Source organism: Clarias gariepinus, chromosome 8, assembly GCF_024256425.1.
Source record: "Clarias gariepinus isolate MV-2021 ecotype Netherlands chromosome 8, CGAR_prim_01v2, whole genome shotgun sequence".
Classification (NCBI taxonomy): domain Eukaryota; kingdom Metazoa; phylum Chordata; class Actinopteri; order Siluriformes; family Clariidae; genus Clarias; species Clarias gariepinus.
In genome coordinates, this window is record NC_071107.1 from 9,532,560 (window position 1) to 9,549,356 (window position 16,797).

General features: G+C 37.0%; 1 protein-coding gene across 1 annotated transcript in view; it reads right to left on the minus strand.

The window, feature by feature from the left end:
- Positions 1–1,446: 1,446 nt before the first annotated feature.
- Positions 1,447–16,797, minus strand: part of dntt (deoxynucleotidyltransferase, terminal) — a 143,182-nt gene continuing 127,831 nt past the window's right edge. Inside the window, exon 11 of the mRNA XM_053502878.1 lies at positions 1,447–1,718. Within this exon, the coding sequence (XP_053358853.1) occupies positions 1,632–1,718 (87 nt within the window). The 3' untranslated portion in view covers positions 1,447–1,631. The remainder of the gene's footprint in view (positions 1,719–16,797) is intronic.

Below are 16,797 nucleotides of genomic sequence, written 5' to 3' on the forward strand. Positions count from 1 at the left end.
CTGTGCCATCAGAGATGAGAACAAAAATCCCCTGATGTGGTAACCCTGTCATTCAGTACGTTTAGGTCATCAACTGACTTCATTTTATTGCCACATAACGTTGCTGCATCTAGACTGGAGCAATCCCAGATCATACTGTACCACTGCCTCCAGAGGCTTGTACAATGGCCACTATGCATGTTGGATATATCACATCATGCGCTTTCCTTCTTACACTGACACGCCCATCACTTTGGAATAAATCATTTTCCATTGCACCAAAGTCCAATCTTTAGCCCTAGCAAACTGAAGACTATTTTTTAGATTAGTCTCACTAACAGGTGGTTTTCTTATAACGACACAACTCTTTATTTCCAGTCGTGCGTGGAAATGATCTTACTGTCAATATTAAACATAGCTGTGATTTCCAGTGTTTAAGTGCTCTTCATTTATGATTTTTTTGTTTCCCCTAATTACTGTAAATTCCTTCCACAAAGTAAATAAGTCAGCAGTATGCTTCCGAGTTTGAATAATGTTGTGGACAATTTGTAACTAAATTCCTGTAATTTTAGCAATATTTCTTAATTTTATTTCTGTACTTGAGAAAGTAAAAATGAAATGGCATACTTTTGGGGGTGACGGCCAGTGTATGTGTTCCAGAAACATAAAAACTAATGCAAAAATTTAAAGACAATTGATAATTTGAAAATCATTTACTGATAGAATCCTATATTATAATTTATATTTCACAAATTTATTTACATTTTCTGAACGCAATTTATTTGTATACCTGACACCAGAATTGTGCCACTAATGGCTTTGTACTAAAGAACAATTTAATTATTTAATGGCAGCTCTGTATGAGTGTATACAGTATCAGCTCTTTCTTTGAAGTAAGCACAAACAATCCATAATACTAGACAAAAACACACCACACGGGTATTTTAGGGAGACATTTTATTCCCTTCATACTGTATGTACTGTATAGCAAAGATGCAGTCAAAGTTGTATCATATTTAAACCTGAACTTACCTGTCAGCACTGTAAAATAGAAAAGCAATTCAATAATGTTGCATGAATACTAAATATCCACATACTTGCAAAAAAACATTCTAAGTGTATGTGATCTATTAAAAAGAAAGTAGATGATTCCTCCAGCACAGTTATTCTCTTGTAATGAGAACCCAAGGATTCAGTAAATGATGCTCACTAAAGCTGGAATCCAATATCACTTATACTGCTGTTAAACTCCACCTGTGCTTATTAGCACCACATGAGGTCCTAGACAGTCTAGTCTCATCTGGTTTGATGTAATTACAGCAATTCATTTTCCCTAACTCTCTCTTACCTTTACTGAACGTATAGCAAAAACATAAAACACATATGCAGTATTTTTTTTACGTTTAAGCTTTTTTACAAGGAAAAGAAAATTAATTTTTACATAACATACCATAGCATACCATAACAACATGAAACATATGCCCATATATTTCATCAAATTGTAGCACATGTATTAAGAGGGGGGGAAAGCATTACCATTTTGGTTTTATGTGAAATAAATCATTGATGACATTGAATCTGTGCAGTCTAGCAGTGTGCTATGAGGGGAGATTAGCTGCAGGAATGTGCACATTTGATGAATAGGGCGAGGTCTAAGCATTCCTCTGCCAAGGCTCAATATAGTCCAATCCCAAATGGGTGAAGATGTCCTCTTCTGTCTTAGCCTGCAGGAAGGTATTCTAGAGATAATAGAGAGGGGAAAAAGCAAAACAGCACTGACATGAAGTGTTTAACAATTGAACTGCATAGGCCTAAAAAGTTACAAAAAATGTTAGACGATGACGAAGACAGAGACGAACTGGCATTTTTGTAAACATTGGTGGTATTTGACCAGCTATATTTCTCTAGGGAACAGATAGAAGACAAAGAGTCATAGTGATGATGCTGCTGTTTTTCATAAGGTCAGACAGGGTTGGGAACCTCTAACAGGATAATATACTGTACTGTAAATTCTATCTGAAAGGAAGCATGTGTGAACTGTAAGAGGCTGCCACTGTGGTGGATCAGGCAAGCCAAGTGCTTTGAAAAGCCATAACTACTTTTCCCTATGGGACATCAGTCTTTGCAGCATTTATTGCAACACCCACTACTGGTTTTATTGCATTTTCATAATTGTGTCACGAGAGCTGGCTTTTGGAAAGTCTAATTAGACACACAGATATGAGCCATGATCATGATGAGACACATTTAGGTTGACTGGAAGAATTATGTATATTTCCCAAGATGATTTCATTCCTCGGGCTTATTAAAGGTGTTCAGAAATGATTTATTTGTCCCCGCGAGCATGTAGATCCACGGTGGATCTGGAGTCGATCCCAGGAACACTAGGAAAAAGGTGGTAGAATTCAACATGCATGCGATGCAAGTCCGTAGCAGACCACTATGCACACACTTTATTCATACCCAAGGGCAATTTAACATATCCAATTCACTTACCAGCATATTTTTAAAAAGGTAAGACAAAATCTGGAAAGGAAATCCACACAAACACGGAGAACACAAAAGCTCTGGATCAAACTAGGTACACTGGAGCTGTGAGATGGCAACACTTCCTGCTGCAACAAGATCCAGATATAATCAAAAGAACCCAAAACCAAATTTTTGTTCATATTAACTTGGAGCATGGACCGCTTTCCAAAGACAATCCAAGAACACAGTCATTCCATGTAATTAGTTTGCATAACAAAAGAAAACAGACAAAGTTAAAGGTAAAGCATAACTTTTTTTTTTTTTTTTAATAAATCAGTGGTTCACAAAATAGGGTCCATTATAATTTTTTTAAATCAACCCTTATTAATGTTGTTCTATTTTTTTACTAATTCAATTTCTTTTTTTTTGTAGTTATTGATTTCTTTGAGTGGTTGCTTAAATAACTCAAAAACACACAGGCCAATGAACAATAGGTTGGTTTTAATGGGTTCAGTGGTGTTCAACATTCATCATGGGTCTAATAAATAGCAAGATCATTATGGTATATATACTGTACTGTATATACTCGCTGACTACTTTATTAGGTTTACATTACATTAGGTTTTACATTAGCCTTGCTTAAGTGCTATATTGGCCTCGAGATCTGGTATCTGTTGAGGCCATTTGAGTAGAGTGAACTTATTGTCATGTTCAAGAAATAATTTTTTAAATAATTTTAGCCTTATGACATGACCTGTTATTCTGTGGTCATAAAAGGATGGACATGTTCAGCTACTATCATCAGGTTGGCTGTCACATTCAAACTATGCTCACTTGGTACTAAGGAGCCCAACAAGTTCCAGGAAAAATATAGGTATTCAGGTGGCCAGAAACATTGATACAAGGCAGGATGAATCTATGCTTTTATATTGTTCACACCAAATGCTAACCCTACCATCTGAATATCACAGCAGACTCATCAGACCAGGTAACAAGATTTTTCAAATCGTTTATTGTCCTATTTTGGTTTTAGAATTGTAGCCTCAGCTTCTCATTCCTCCTGACGTGAGTGGTACCCAGTGTGGTCTCCCGCTGCTGTAGCCCATCTGCTTCAAGGTTCGATTGGTTGTGCGTTTAGAGATGCACTATGGCAAACCTCAGCTATAATGAGATGTTATTTGAGTTACTGCTGCCTTTATATCTGCTCGAACCTGTCTGGCCAGTCTCCTCTGTCCTTTGGCATCAACAAAGGATTTTCGCCCAGAGAACTCCCACTCACTGGATTTCTTCTCTTTTCAGACCATTTTCTATAAACCCTAGAAATAGAGGATAGCTGTGTGTCTAAATCCCATTATGATGCTCGGTTTGAACTTTATCAGATCGTCTTCAAAGTGTCTAAGTGCCTAAAAACCATTAGGTTGCTCTTATGTAATTGATGTAATTGTTTATTAGATATAGAGTGACTGTAGTTAAACAACAAGCCCAATATTCTAACAGTTGGCTGGAAATTGTACTACAGGGTGTAGAAAGTTATTTTACAGCTAAAGGGTCTGGTACCTGGCAGCAGTATGTGGCAGTAGATAACACAAGTTTGCTGGTGACAAGATAAAGAAAGTATGTGTATCTAATAAGCAGTTTTACACATGACATTAAAGGGATGGAAAGCCAGGCTCTCTGCGTGATGCTGTAATGCCATGTACAGACAGTTATCTGGCGGCCCAAGGCAAGGCTGATGAGGCCAAGAGGAAGCTATAAATCTGACATATCCTGCCTTGAAGTGTTAAGCTGGAAGTAGCATGTCAAAATGAGGCAAAGGATGAAGAAGAGAAGAGGGAAAAACAGATAAGTTGTCTGTGCACAGACAACAGGAATTATAAGATGGTGCAAGAGCTGGGAGAGAAATTGCTCCAGGCCTTTGGCTTATATTGTCTATTGAAGGGTTGTTTAAAATGCAAATCAGGTACGGAATGGTCAGAGATTCATATCTGTGCTGTGTGAGTGCTTACAATGGTTTGTGTGTCTGTGTTTACAATGATTTGTGTGCTGAATGAGCACAGGCAGAGGACACCTGGTCTCTGACTGAGCAAATATCACTCACTGGTTATTTGTACTTCCTTATGAATCAAAAGATCACACACTGGGTAAATTATGCTTGTTAGTAAAGTCATCATGACCTTCATCTCATGCAACATTTGCTTATTCCTCCCATTATATAACGATTCATTATATTGCTGGATCTTATTTTAATAGACCATCTTCTCTTTACTTATGCAGAGCTCGGATGTGGGTTTACTGGGATTATTAGCAAACTGAAATAAAAGGGAAATCAAACCATAGACATCAACTGAATTGGGATTGAAAACATAATCTCAAGAATTATGGTTGAGGTTTAATTGAAAAGGGTTTAAGGAACTCTAAGGGGACACATTTAAATGAGCATAACACCCATGTATATTGACATTTCTTTAGCATTTTAATGATGATCACGCTTTTGAGCACCACTGTCTGCATCAGAGTATAGTTAAGCAAGTGTTGGAGAGGTTCAACAAATATCCTTTGATATCAACAGATTACGATTAGCTTTTTTATTTAATCAGTTATTTTGCTCCGACAACACATATCCTTCCGTAACATGCAGGACAGGACAGCTGGAGACTGACAGATAGTGACTGACAGATATTAACAGAAGTAAAAGTAGTTAGAGGCACTATGCAACCTCAATGTGAGGAGAATAAACCATGGAGGTAGTGGACACTCCTGAGAAACTTTAGATTTACTTTATATTTGCACTTATTCTGCTTTACAATATCAGCTAACATCTGGGCTCCAGGGTTGGATGCCAAACAGTATTAAAGGAAAGCTAGTGCACTATGTACAGTAGGGTGTAAAATTCCCTGTTCCACACAGGTAGTGAGGTAGTGCTCTTGTTTACGGGTTAAAAAGTGATTTGGGATCCAGCCTTATGTTTGAAGCTAGTTATCTTTGTAGTTTGCATCAGAAGTGAACATAACACAAACAGTTCAGAGGCAATTGAAAACAACTTAGTAGCAGTTTCCAAGGAGACTTTTTTTTTTTTTTTTTAAGATGACATAACAGTATTAGATACGTTTTCCTGCTGAAAGTGCTTTAGTGGCTTGTTTTGGTAGAAAGCTGTTCTCACCCATGTACTCTTATTCATGCTGTGACCGACAGTTTGTGTAATTAACAGTTGCTATAATACCTGTGATGTGGAGTGATACATATAGTTACGCTTTATATCACCACCAGAGGTGGGTAGTAACGAGTTACATTTACTCCGTTACATTTACTTGAGCAACTTTTTTTTTAAGTACTTTTATGAGTAGTTTTATTGCACCATACTTTTTAATTTTACTTTATTAGATCTGTAAAGAAGAAACGCTTCTCTTACTCCTCTACATTCAGGCAACACTCAACTCATTACTTTTTTAAACATTTATTCTACACATGCAGCCGGTGGATCTACGGCATGACTGGTTCACCAATCAGATGAAGCAACAATAATCACATGACTCCGTTTGACCAATCAGGTCTTTACCCTGTGTTCTATAAATTCATTCTACTGTACCTGTGAATCCGTCCTACATATGCTCACTGCGCAAACAAAAGTTCTCGCATCTCTAATATTATAAATCCATGCTGCTACTAATGGGATCTTGTGGTCACACACACATCCCAAAAGATATGATGCATCCCTGGCATTAACAGACACACACTTCAGCATATACAATATACAGTATACTGTATAAACACAATAAATCAATATTCTATTTTTTTATTTAAATCAGACGTTACGATTGAAACAGTTACTCAGTACTTGAGTAGTCTTTTCACCAAATACTTTTTTTTACCCTTACTTGAGTAATATTTTAGATGATTACTTTTTACTTCTACTTAAGTAATATTAGAGTATTTTGAAGTACAGATAATCATACTTGAATACATTTTTTGGCTACTCTACCCACCACTGATTACCACTTATTGGTAATCTTGCCTCTTGTCCAATCTGATTACTCGGTCAGAACTAACTGTTAGATGGGAAATTTATTTAATTATATAATTCACCTAGCTATGGAAGATGTTTTGTATAGTGTGACTGCATGGCACTGAACAGAAATTCATGAGTTTCAAACCAAATACTTGGCAACCATGCAAAAAAAATATTTGTGAAAAAAGAAATGTTCCAAATAAAAAGGAGAAATGTTTTGTATTCATCAAGATTTGATGAGATTTGGAAAGCATGTGGTAAGACTTGAAATAAGACACAGAGCACTTGCACTTGAGCAGAGTACTACCCCATCCAGCTAGCAGGCAAACAGAGAACAATATTGGAACTGATTTAAGCAGCAGCCAAATTAGGCCTGATTGTGGACCAGAGCTGAAATGGGCAGTTAAACTGAAAGAAACCAATTCCATCAAATCCCCCTACAATCTGGCCAATACTTAGTACTGGAAAAGCTGAATAATGCTGTATAAAAAAAAAAAAAACTGTATAATGCTGAAGTTAGAGTACAAATACAACCAGACACAGCTGCGTCCACACAGATCTGAAAGTCTGAAACTTAATTCTTCCCCATTTTATTTTCTTTGAGTTGAAAATTTAAGGAATATTTAAATATATACAACCTTTGGAAGTGGGCTTGAATCTAAAAGATTCACTGACTGAATAACTAACCTACTGAATGACTCAAATCATCAGACTTTAATTTCTGATGTACTGACTAGAAGACTGATTGACTGACAGAATGACTCAACTGACGATTGACTATTGAGAGATTGACTAAATGCCTGATTAAATAACTAATAGATTAACTGCACTATGTGCACTATAATAGGTCTTGGTTTTGGTTATATATTTTGTTGTTCTTTGTTTTTAGTAATATCTTTTTCAGAGCTTCCCTAGTTCACCTGTTATGAAGCTGTAAAAGACCAATGAAAAACTACCAAATCATCAGAGATTTCCTTAAATGTTAGGTGTCTTTGATTTGAAAAATCTGTGCTGTCAATGGGAGGTGAGTTTTACTTTTATGCGTTTATAAACAAATGTTTCACTTGTTTTTGATCCTAAAAAATAATGTTACCAGCCTTTGATTGTGAACCTTTGATTGTTACTCTTACATGATAACTTAGCAGGTTCATTAAGTATAAAAAAAAACTGAATCTTTTTTTTTTTTCCTTATTTTAGGCCTTATCTTATGCCTTGGATTTAGTACCTTCTTTGTTGTTTGGCTCAGATTTTAGCTGTTCTTCTATTGGGACACTTAGCCTAGTGCGCTCACTTCCTCATTGTTAATTGGATTTAATTCTGTAAATAAATATTCCTTTGTGTGTGTGTGTTTTTTTTTTTTTTGTTTTTTTTTTGCTATTACATATATTTGTATATTTGGAAATAATGTTACTAGTGCTCTTATTCTTAAACTTGACTGGATTTTATACCACCTTTGGTGACTGAACATACAAAATCTGATATAGAATTTTCCCCAATTCAAATTCATGTCGATGGTTCATTACCAGCCTCCAATAAACTCTCATCCATGACATGAATTTTGTCATACAACACTAGAGCTATATAACTTAAGAAATTCCAAAAGTTAGTTTGGCATAGTGGTACTGTCCAAAGATGTGATAAACACAAGTAATCCATCCATTGTCTATACCGCTTATCCTCAGAGACAGGACTGCAGGAAAATTGAGGATGCCAATCAGCCTACACTACATGTCTTTGGACTGTGGGAAAAAACTGGAGGAAATGTAGGAAACTCTCAAAACACAGAAAGTACATGCAAACTCCACACACACAGGCTGGAGGTGAGATTTGAACACCTCACCCCCCACATCCGTAGTGCTATCTACTAAGCCATCATACCTCCCTCCTCCCTACTTCGTCCAAAACCCAGAAATAACATTTACTTCGATGGAAAGCTTTTTTTTTTTTTTCTTTTTTGCAATTCTGGAGCTACTTTATAATAATAATAATAATAATAATAATAATAATAATGATTATTATTATTATTATTATTATTATTATTATTATTATTATTATTATGTGGTATTGTCCACAAAACAGAATTGCAAAAAACAACTTTTCATTGGATTTTGGACGATTATTATTATTATTATTATTATTATTATTATTATTATTATTATTATTATTTAAAAAGACCAAATCTTTGGAGCTATGCAATGCACTCTGAGTTTAAATCTATATTTTGTCTGGCTTGACAACATGCACATTGCTATTATCTATTCAGTGAGCTCTATTGCTTTTTGAGGTTTTCTACTTTTCTTGGTAGAAGGACTACCAAGGGCAACATTTGAGTGAATTTAAACATAGATCTTGGAACATAGTGTTTGCTAAAATATTTGTATTTTTCCTACGAACAATACAAAGGCTATGAATCACACTTGAATTTAGACACACTCCCTTTCAACACAAGCTGATCACTCTGCTCAACTGAAAATTTTTCATCAATAATGTTGCATTTGGCTCTATCTTAATAGAGCCAAATGCAACATTAACATAGTTAAAATAGTTAATAGCTAATATATTGTTCATCTCATTATTTTATTAGTTATCTTTCAGCTATTTATTTTTAGTTTTCTTATCAACTATCTATCAATGTAACCCTACATGGTTAATCTCTTTTAGATAGTTGCTTCAGATCATTTGCATCAGGTATGTTTTTTTTCATTATGCAGCATGGTAGCACAGCAGGCAGGCTTTAGTCTTATAAAGCTTCACATGTGCTTTCCCAGTGTTTACAATTGCTTTCTCCTGATTCCTCCAGTTCCTTTACAAAACAAAAGGTGCTCTGGCTGCACTGGAGTGCCCATATGATTGAATTAGTATGCAGATGTGCATGCATAATGATTTGCAATGGACCTTATTGGGAAAATCAGGATTTACTAACACATAAACATAGCAGTTCAAATTTGAGAAAGAACAAGTTGTAAAAAATGTTTAAAAAAGTGAACTGAAATAGATGAGATTAGATGGGGATATGTGATGTGAAAAGATGATTAAAATCGATTTGATTTCAATTATGTTAAAATATGCTAATATTATAATTAATCTACTCTGTCATTGAATATGGTGTTGATTTCCTTGTACTTTACCAGATTAATAAAAATAACAATAACATAAATATTTCATAACTGGAACCATATACAGTATGTATACTCCAATCTTCTACTTCCAGGGTAGTGTGGAGAAAGAGTAAGAAGTGTTGTATAAACACACAACAGCATTTCCAATTTGTACAGTATATGCATGCTCCTTTCATTGCATTAAGTATGAGCATGTACAGTACATAATCCTAGCCCATGAAGTAGTTCCTTGGGCATAAAACCAATAAACAATTTATGAGTCTATATAAAACTGGATTTATGTACAGAGGTTCTTTAATATTTGCAGCCCTTTCTTAACTATCATGTTGTACTTAAGTAAATATTTTGTATTTTATATAGGTTGTATGTACACCTGCCTTATCAGGTCACTTGTTCCAATGAACAGTCCACTGGTCTTCGTTGTTACCATGGTGACGGATATGTAGACTCTGTGTTCTGTTTGTTTACAGGTGGATTAACTTTTATCAATGCAGTGCTTTCAATGTCTCTCTTGCCCATAGACATTTTGTAGCTTTATGGCTATAGGATTTTATGATTAAGTTTTGAGTTTGTATTTTTTATTTTCAAAGGTACATTAAACTCTATTTATCATCATACAGTAGGAGGCTTGGTCATATATTTTATCTACGGCTACTGCTGTGGTAGCATCTGGCTCTTTTGGCAGTTCTAACACGTTAGATAATTTGTAATTTGAGTTTATTCTCTTGTTGGCAAGTCCAAACTAACCATTCTTTGCTTTATTTTTATATGGCACATCCGTGCATCCGTTTACTGTTTGTCCTTGCGAACCTTGGGAAGTTTATGATAGAAAGAACCATTCTTGTTTACAGTACATTAAATTTGGTAACACTATTTAAATAGCCCTTTTTACATGGAACCACCTATTGGCTTTTACCAAATATGCAAACAGTCAAATGACTAAAATATTGACAGAAGCAAGATTGTCATGTGCAACTCACCTTTAATAATAAAGAATAGAAATTGCCATCAACTTGTTTATGAATGGACTTTTATAATCGATCAGCAAAATATATACATTTTATGGTTAAAGGTGTCAAAATGGTATTTAGCAAATAATATATAGACTGAATCAAGTTTTCCAGGCTTCCTTTTTTGGCATCTCATATTTGGCAAGGTTTTTGGTTCTCGTTTGCAGAGCAGTTGCTGTACCTGACCAGTTTCAGAGGAATATTTTTTGCTTGTTAGGCCTCTCAGTGATCTATGAATCATTCATGTATAATAACCATCTTACTAGCTAAACTTAAAGCCCAAACTAGGGAGAAGCAGATACAGATGACAACAGGTGATCAGGCCAGTGATTAGTGTACTGGTGATGCTTGAAACAGACAAAAGAGGGAATAAGATTGCTGCTGAGGTTGTAACATAAACAGCCAGTTATTAAATTGTATCAAATAAATTGTAAATTGTATCAAATTATAATATATATATATATATTTTTTTTTTTTTTTTTTTTTACAATACACAGTAACTTAACAGTATAAAGGGTTACCGCAAACCTACTCTTGATTCTCAAGGTTTTCTTAGGCTTAACATTAAAAAAGCCTGAGTATTTAAATATACTTTATTGTAGTAATTTATATCCTTATGAAGTTTGAAACAATACATACTCTAATGGCTTTCACTTTTGGTAGTACATTTTGATTCACTTAATTTTTCATATAGAGTTTGTATGTATGAATGTTGTCAGTGAGATAACACTTAAAGTGACCTTTTTTTTTTTTTACATAGACAGACATAAACCATACCAGGAAAGCTCAACACAGGGTTAGATAAAACACTATTTGTTTACATAAACACATTTTGGCTTCCTGGGTTGGTTATAAAGTGTTCGGTGGAGCTCGATTGATGTTACTTGCGAGATAACAGACAACAAGGATGACCCCAACAGACAAGACTCCAGGAAAACAGCGGGGAAGTTGGTTATTCAAACCTAGTGATATATCACCAAAAAACACTTTTATTTCAAATACATCTGAAATTTGCTGAAGACATTTATATTCTCCTTTTTGATATACTGTGGTATTTGTGTGACAGTGTGTGCAATGCAAACATGAATTTGAAATGCATGTGCTCCTCAAATGCTCAGGGAACTCACAACTAGGTCATGTTTGTGTCAGATCGTAGGCATTTTCTAAACATGCAAAAGGTTGTCCCCAAAACTGAAGTCATTGTGGGAATGTGAATTGGAATCTGATCACAACTGGAATGAGAAGAGAAAGGAACACTGATCTGCCTCATCACTCCAGGAATTCAGAAATATCTATGAGTTTGCTTTTCTTTTTTTCTTTTTTACACATCTGATTATTTTTTAGCCCTTTGTTCTGGGTGATCTTACTTTGACATAAGTCTAAATTTAATGTTGCAATAAAAAAACACATGAGGAGTTTGAACTATCAGTGTGAATTCCACTGATAAATTGTGCATATGGTATTGTTCACAAATCCTGAAGAAGCTGACACAAATATATATACAGCTGGACTGTGGCACAAATCTCACTCCTCAGAGTCATAACTACATGTTATCTCCAGAAAAGCAGACTTAAAGTGCATAAAGTCAAAAGACCAACCAAAGTGATGTGGAATGAAACTATAACGTTTCAGTATGCACCCTCCTCAATGTTGGCATGTTAGGTTTGCTAGAATTAATATATTAATCAGTTTCTGTTTCCTCTTTTACATATCACCCATGTATACAATATGTGTCTATTTATATGTTAATATATTTAGAGATAAGAACACACACCATGCAAACTTTGGGTACAAGAGAAATGGGATGCGCACACTGTCTGTGGGAAAGCTGTTGCGAAGCTGTTCTGAAACAGTCATTAAATGCTAAATACCTGTTGGTGGACCAACATATTGTTGATCCCGAATTGCATATTTACATTACCACCAATACAACCGCAAGCTGAATTATCCATTGTGACAAAATTGTGGGAGTTTTTTGAAAAATCACACAAAGTTTCACACCTATACAACCGAAAGCATTTTGGCTTATTCTTTAGGCATTTGTGCTTTTTAGCACCATTGTGACTAAAAAAAAGAATATTCTAAGAGTTTGCAGAAAATTCTTACTTTTCTTGCTTCAAACTAGTTTTGCTAAAAATGCAAAAATGGAGTTCTCATTTTGTTGTCACACTGTTCGTATACATGTACCCACTTACATTATTATAAAAAAAAAACACATTTGATCGAATACTACAGATTCTGATGATATCTGAATGAAATTCTGCCAGAAGGGGAATTGTCTGATTTAGCACCAAATATATTGTTAGTCCTCTTGCTCAGAGGAATACCATTATGTACTCTTTATCTCGATAACACATCCGAATAAAAAAAAAAAAAGCAGTACTTTTTAATTTTACAATCCAAAAAACCCTGTGAACTACACCTGAGCTTTGGCCAGACACAGATAACAGTTTTGGTATGTTATGTTTAATAGACTGCAAAAAATGTGGGCACAATTTTAGCAATTTGACCTTATTTAAAAGCAAATTGAGAGTTTTAAAGGCGTAACATTTCTACAGCCACAATTTCATGTTCAGTTCAAGTAGCCACTTTAAACTCATCTTCGCTCAGATTTTAGTGCATTTTAGTCCAACAAACCTGTTTTCACTCCCTCTTCAAAGCTATGTACAAAGGTGTTGCTTTTCACAGTTTCCATAAAAAGATATGTAGTAAACCTACAGCTGAAAATCAAAAAGTTACAATATCGTGCAAAAGTTAGACGCACTGAGATAGAGTCATTACATGCAAAGCGAGATAGTTCAAGCCTCAATTTGTCATAATTGAGATGATTATGGATAACAGTTCATGAAAAACCCAATCCAGTATCTCAGAAAATTAGAATATTGTGAAAAGATAACCTCTCTAATCAGCTAATTAAGCCATAACACCTGCAAAGGGCTCCTGAGCCTTTAAATGGTCTCTCAGTCTGGTTCAGTAGGAAGCACAATAATGGGAAAGATTGCTGACCTGACAGTTGTGCAGAAAACCATCAGTGACATCCTCCATAAGGAGGGAAAGCCTCAAAGCAAAAAAGTTGGATGTTCCCAAAGTGCTGTATCAAAGCATATTAATAGAAAGTTATGTGAAAGAGAAACTTGTGGAAGAAAAAGGTGCACATGACGCAGGGATGACCGTAGCCTGGAGATGATTGTCAGGAAAAGGCCATTCAAAAGTGTTGGGGACTTTCACAAGAAGTCGACTGAGGCTGGAGTCAGTGCATCAAGAGCCACCACACACACTGATTCTGGACATGGGCTTCATATGTTCTAAAGGCTAAAGAAAAAAGATCTGGTCTGTTGCTCAGTGGTCCAAAGTCCTCTTTTTTAATGAGAGAAACTTTGCATTTCATTTGGAGACAAAGGACCCAGAGTCTGGAGGAATACAGTATACAGAGTGTAAGGGCCATATTTCATTCTTGTGATTTGTTGTTATGTTTATCTTATTTCAGTTTATTAGTTAAGCATTAAGCATTAAGTATCATACATATAATTTGTATTGTGACATCATTTCATGTGTTGTTCTGTGACATCATCCCACAGTTATGCAGTTCCATGTCTATCACGCACGTTAGTTGTAGTTGTTGTTAAGACACGGAAGGATACAGAAAGGTGTGGAGCACACAAGCTTTTGACCGTGATAACGTGAGACAGTAAGCTAAAAGGAATACAGTAAAATAAGTTGTTGTAACTGTAATCTATCGAAGCTACAGAACACAGCAAGCGACTCGTCGTGACTACAGTGGATTTATGCAAGAAACTGTAACAACCGTTGTTTTTGATGTTGAAAATAAACAAGAGACAAAGAAATCAACGAAACGTCTGATGTCGTCAGTGACACTGTGTAACTAAAGACACGCGTCAGAACTTGTGAATAACATGCACCTACACTAAAGTCAAAAGCTTGGCTCCGCCGCAGAAATGAAGATAAGTGATTTAAGATTGTGAAGAGCGCGCGTGCGACTTCAAAAACGCGCATTAACCGAAACCGAAAGCGAGAAGAGGACTTGCCTGCCTTAAACTTCACCATGTCACACGGCGAGGACAACGCCGCTATCGCCGAATCTGAGCAGGTGATGGTGCTCGACGAACTGAAGAGCGCCAGAGAAGGCAAGTGGAGTCAGTTGACTGTATTATACAATGAACTAGAGGCGCTTATGGACAATGCTTGCAATTTGCATGACGTTAAGGCCAAGCGCCGCCAATACAAAGCGCTGCTAAATGACTTTATTGAAAGTAATGTAACAGTGCGATCGTGCGCAAAGGATGAAGAGCGTGAAACCGATCAGCACCACTGGTTTCACCCTAGATTAACGCGCTGCTCAGAATTCATGGTAGGAGTGGAGTCGTGGATCGCGGACACTAGTAATCGCTTTAAGCTGTCTCAAACAGTTGACGATGGAGTTTCGCCAAACGACAGTGTGTCAATGGCGGAGCGTAAGACGCCCGCCCCCCAAAGGCATGGAAGCGTAACGTCAGCAGCATCCAAGAGGTCCTTAACGTCAGCAGCATCCGAAACTCGACTAAAAAAGGCAGAAGCCAACAGAGCAGCTTTGCTGGCTAAAGCAGCAACTTTGAGCCATCGGCAGGCGCTGGAGCTGGAGGAAGCACGATTAAAGGCTGAGGAAGAGCAATTGAAAGCACGACTAAAGGCTGAGGAAGAGCAATTGAAAGCACGATTAAAGATTGAGGAAGAGCAATTGAAAGCACAACTAAAGGCTAAACAAGCACAATTAAAGGCACAAAAGGAAAGGCTGGAAATGGAAACGGCGCTTGCAATGGCCGATGCTGAACTAAATTCTTACCAGAACCGCAAAAAACAACATCCTGCCAGACGGAGCGTGGTCGTCGAAACGAGTGGTGCACGCCCCCCGGAACCAGAGCAAAACGACCACTGCAACCACAGTTCGGCAACGGAATACCTCGAGCTGCCATCACGCCTCCGAGCAACCCACTTAAGCATGCCAGTGAGTGCCCAACCCATAATGTCAAGCACCCTAATGGAACGGCCCACCCAAGGTAACGAACACTCACTTTACAACACTGACATAGTGGAGCCTCAGGGTAGGATGCCACCTCAGGCAGATCTTACAGAAATGTTTGCAAAGAGTCAGAGGCAACATTCCCTACCTCCGCGCAACGTTCCTCCATTCTATGGTGACCCTCGTAAGTTCACGTCCTTCGTAAGAGCTTTTAAACATGCCATCGAAACCAACACTGATAGCAATCATGATAGGCTGTTCTTTCTCGAGCAGTATACTGAAGGACAGCCTAAGGACCTAGTGAGAAGCTGCCTGCTCATGCCAGAACATCGTGGCTACGCAGAGGCTATGAAACTGTTACATGACAATTTCGGAAATAGACAAATAATCGCTACAACGCTGATGCAAAAGGCACTCAACTGGCCGGAAATAAAGTCAGAGGACGGAAAGTCGCTAAAAACTTTCTCCCTGTTCCTAGTAGAATGTTACAATACCATGTCAAGCATCGATTACATGGATGAGCTAGACAATGCTACCAACTTGAGAGGTGTTGCCTCAAAACTGCCCTACAAATTGCGTGAAAAATGGAGAAGCCACGTATACAAGTACGAGGAGCGCAATCAGGAAAGAGCTAAGTTCGTGCAGCTGATGAAATTCGTAGAACGAGAAGCAAAGGTAATGTCCAACCCACTCTTTGGAGACCTGAACGTCTCGACTAGTGGTACAACGACTAGTGGTAAAAAACACAGCAGCAAATCCTCTCCAGGATTCAAGCAAAAAACTGAAGAAAAGAGGGGCAGCAGCTTTGCGACCGGCGTAAAACAGGTTGGTAAAAATCATAGAGACTCAATCACAGTAAAGAGTAGTGGTGCATTAGTTATTAGTGCCTTCACTAAACCTTGTGCATCCTGTGAGCAAGATCATACCCTAGACGAATGCCACAAGTTTAACAATGAGACATATAAGGTCAAATTGGACTTTCTAAAAAAGAATGGATTCTGCTTTGGCTGTTTAGTAAAAGGACATTTAAGCAAAGACTGCACGAAGAAAATTACCTGTCAGTTGTGCTCAAAGAAACATCCTCGCATGCTACACATTGCAGCAAAAGACACAGCTCAAGCGATCGCAAAGGCTGACGAAACCGAACCAGTTCAAACATTGCCTGTTGCAGCGAGTCACGAAACGAGTGCGTGTATC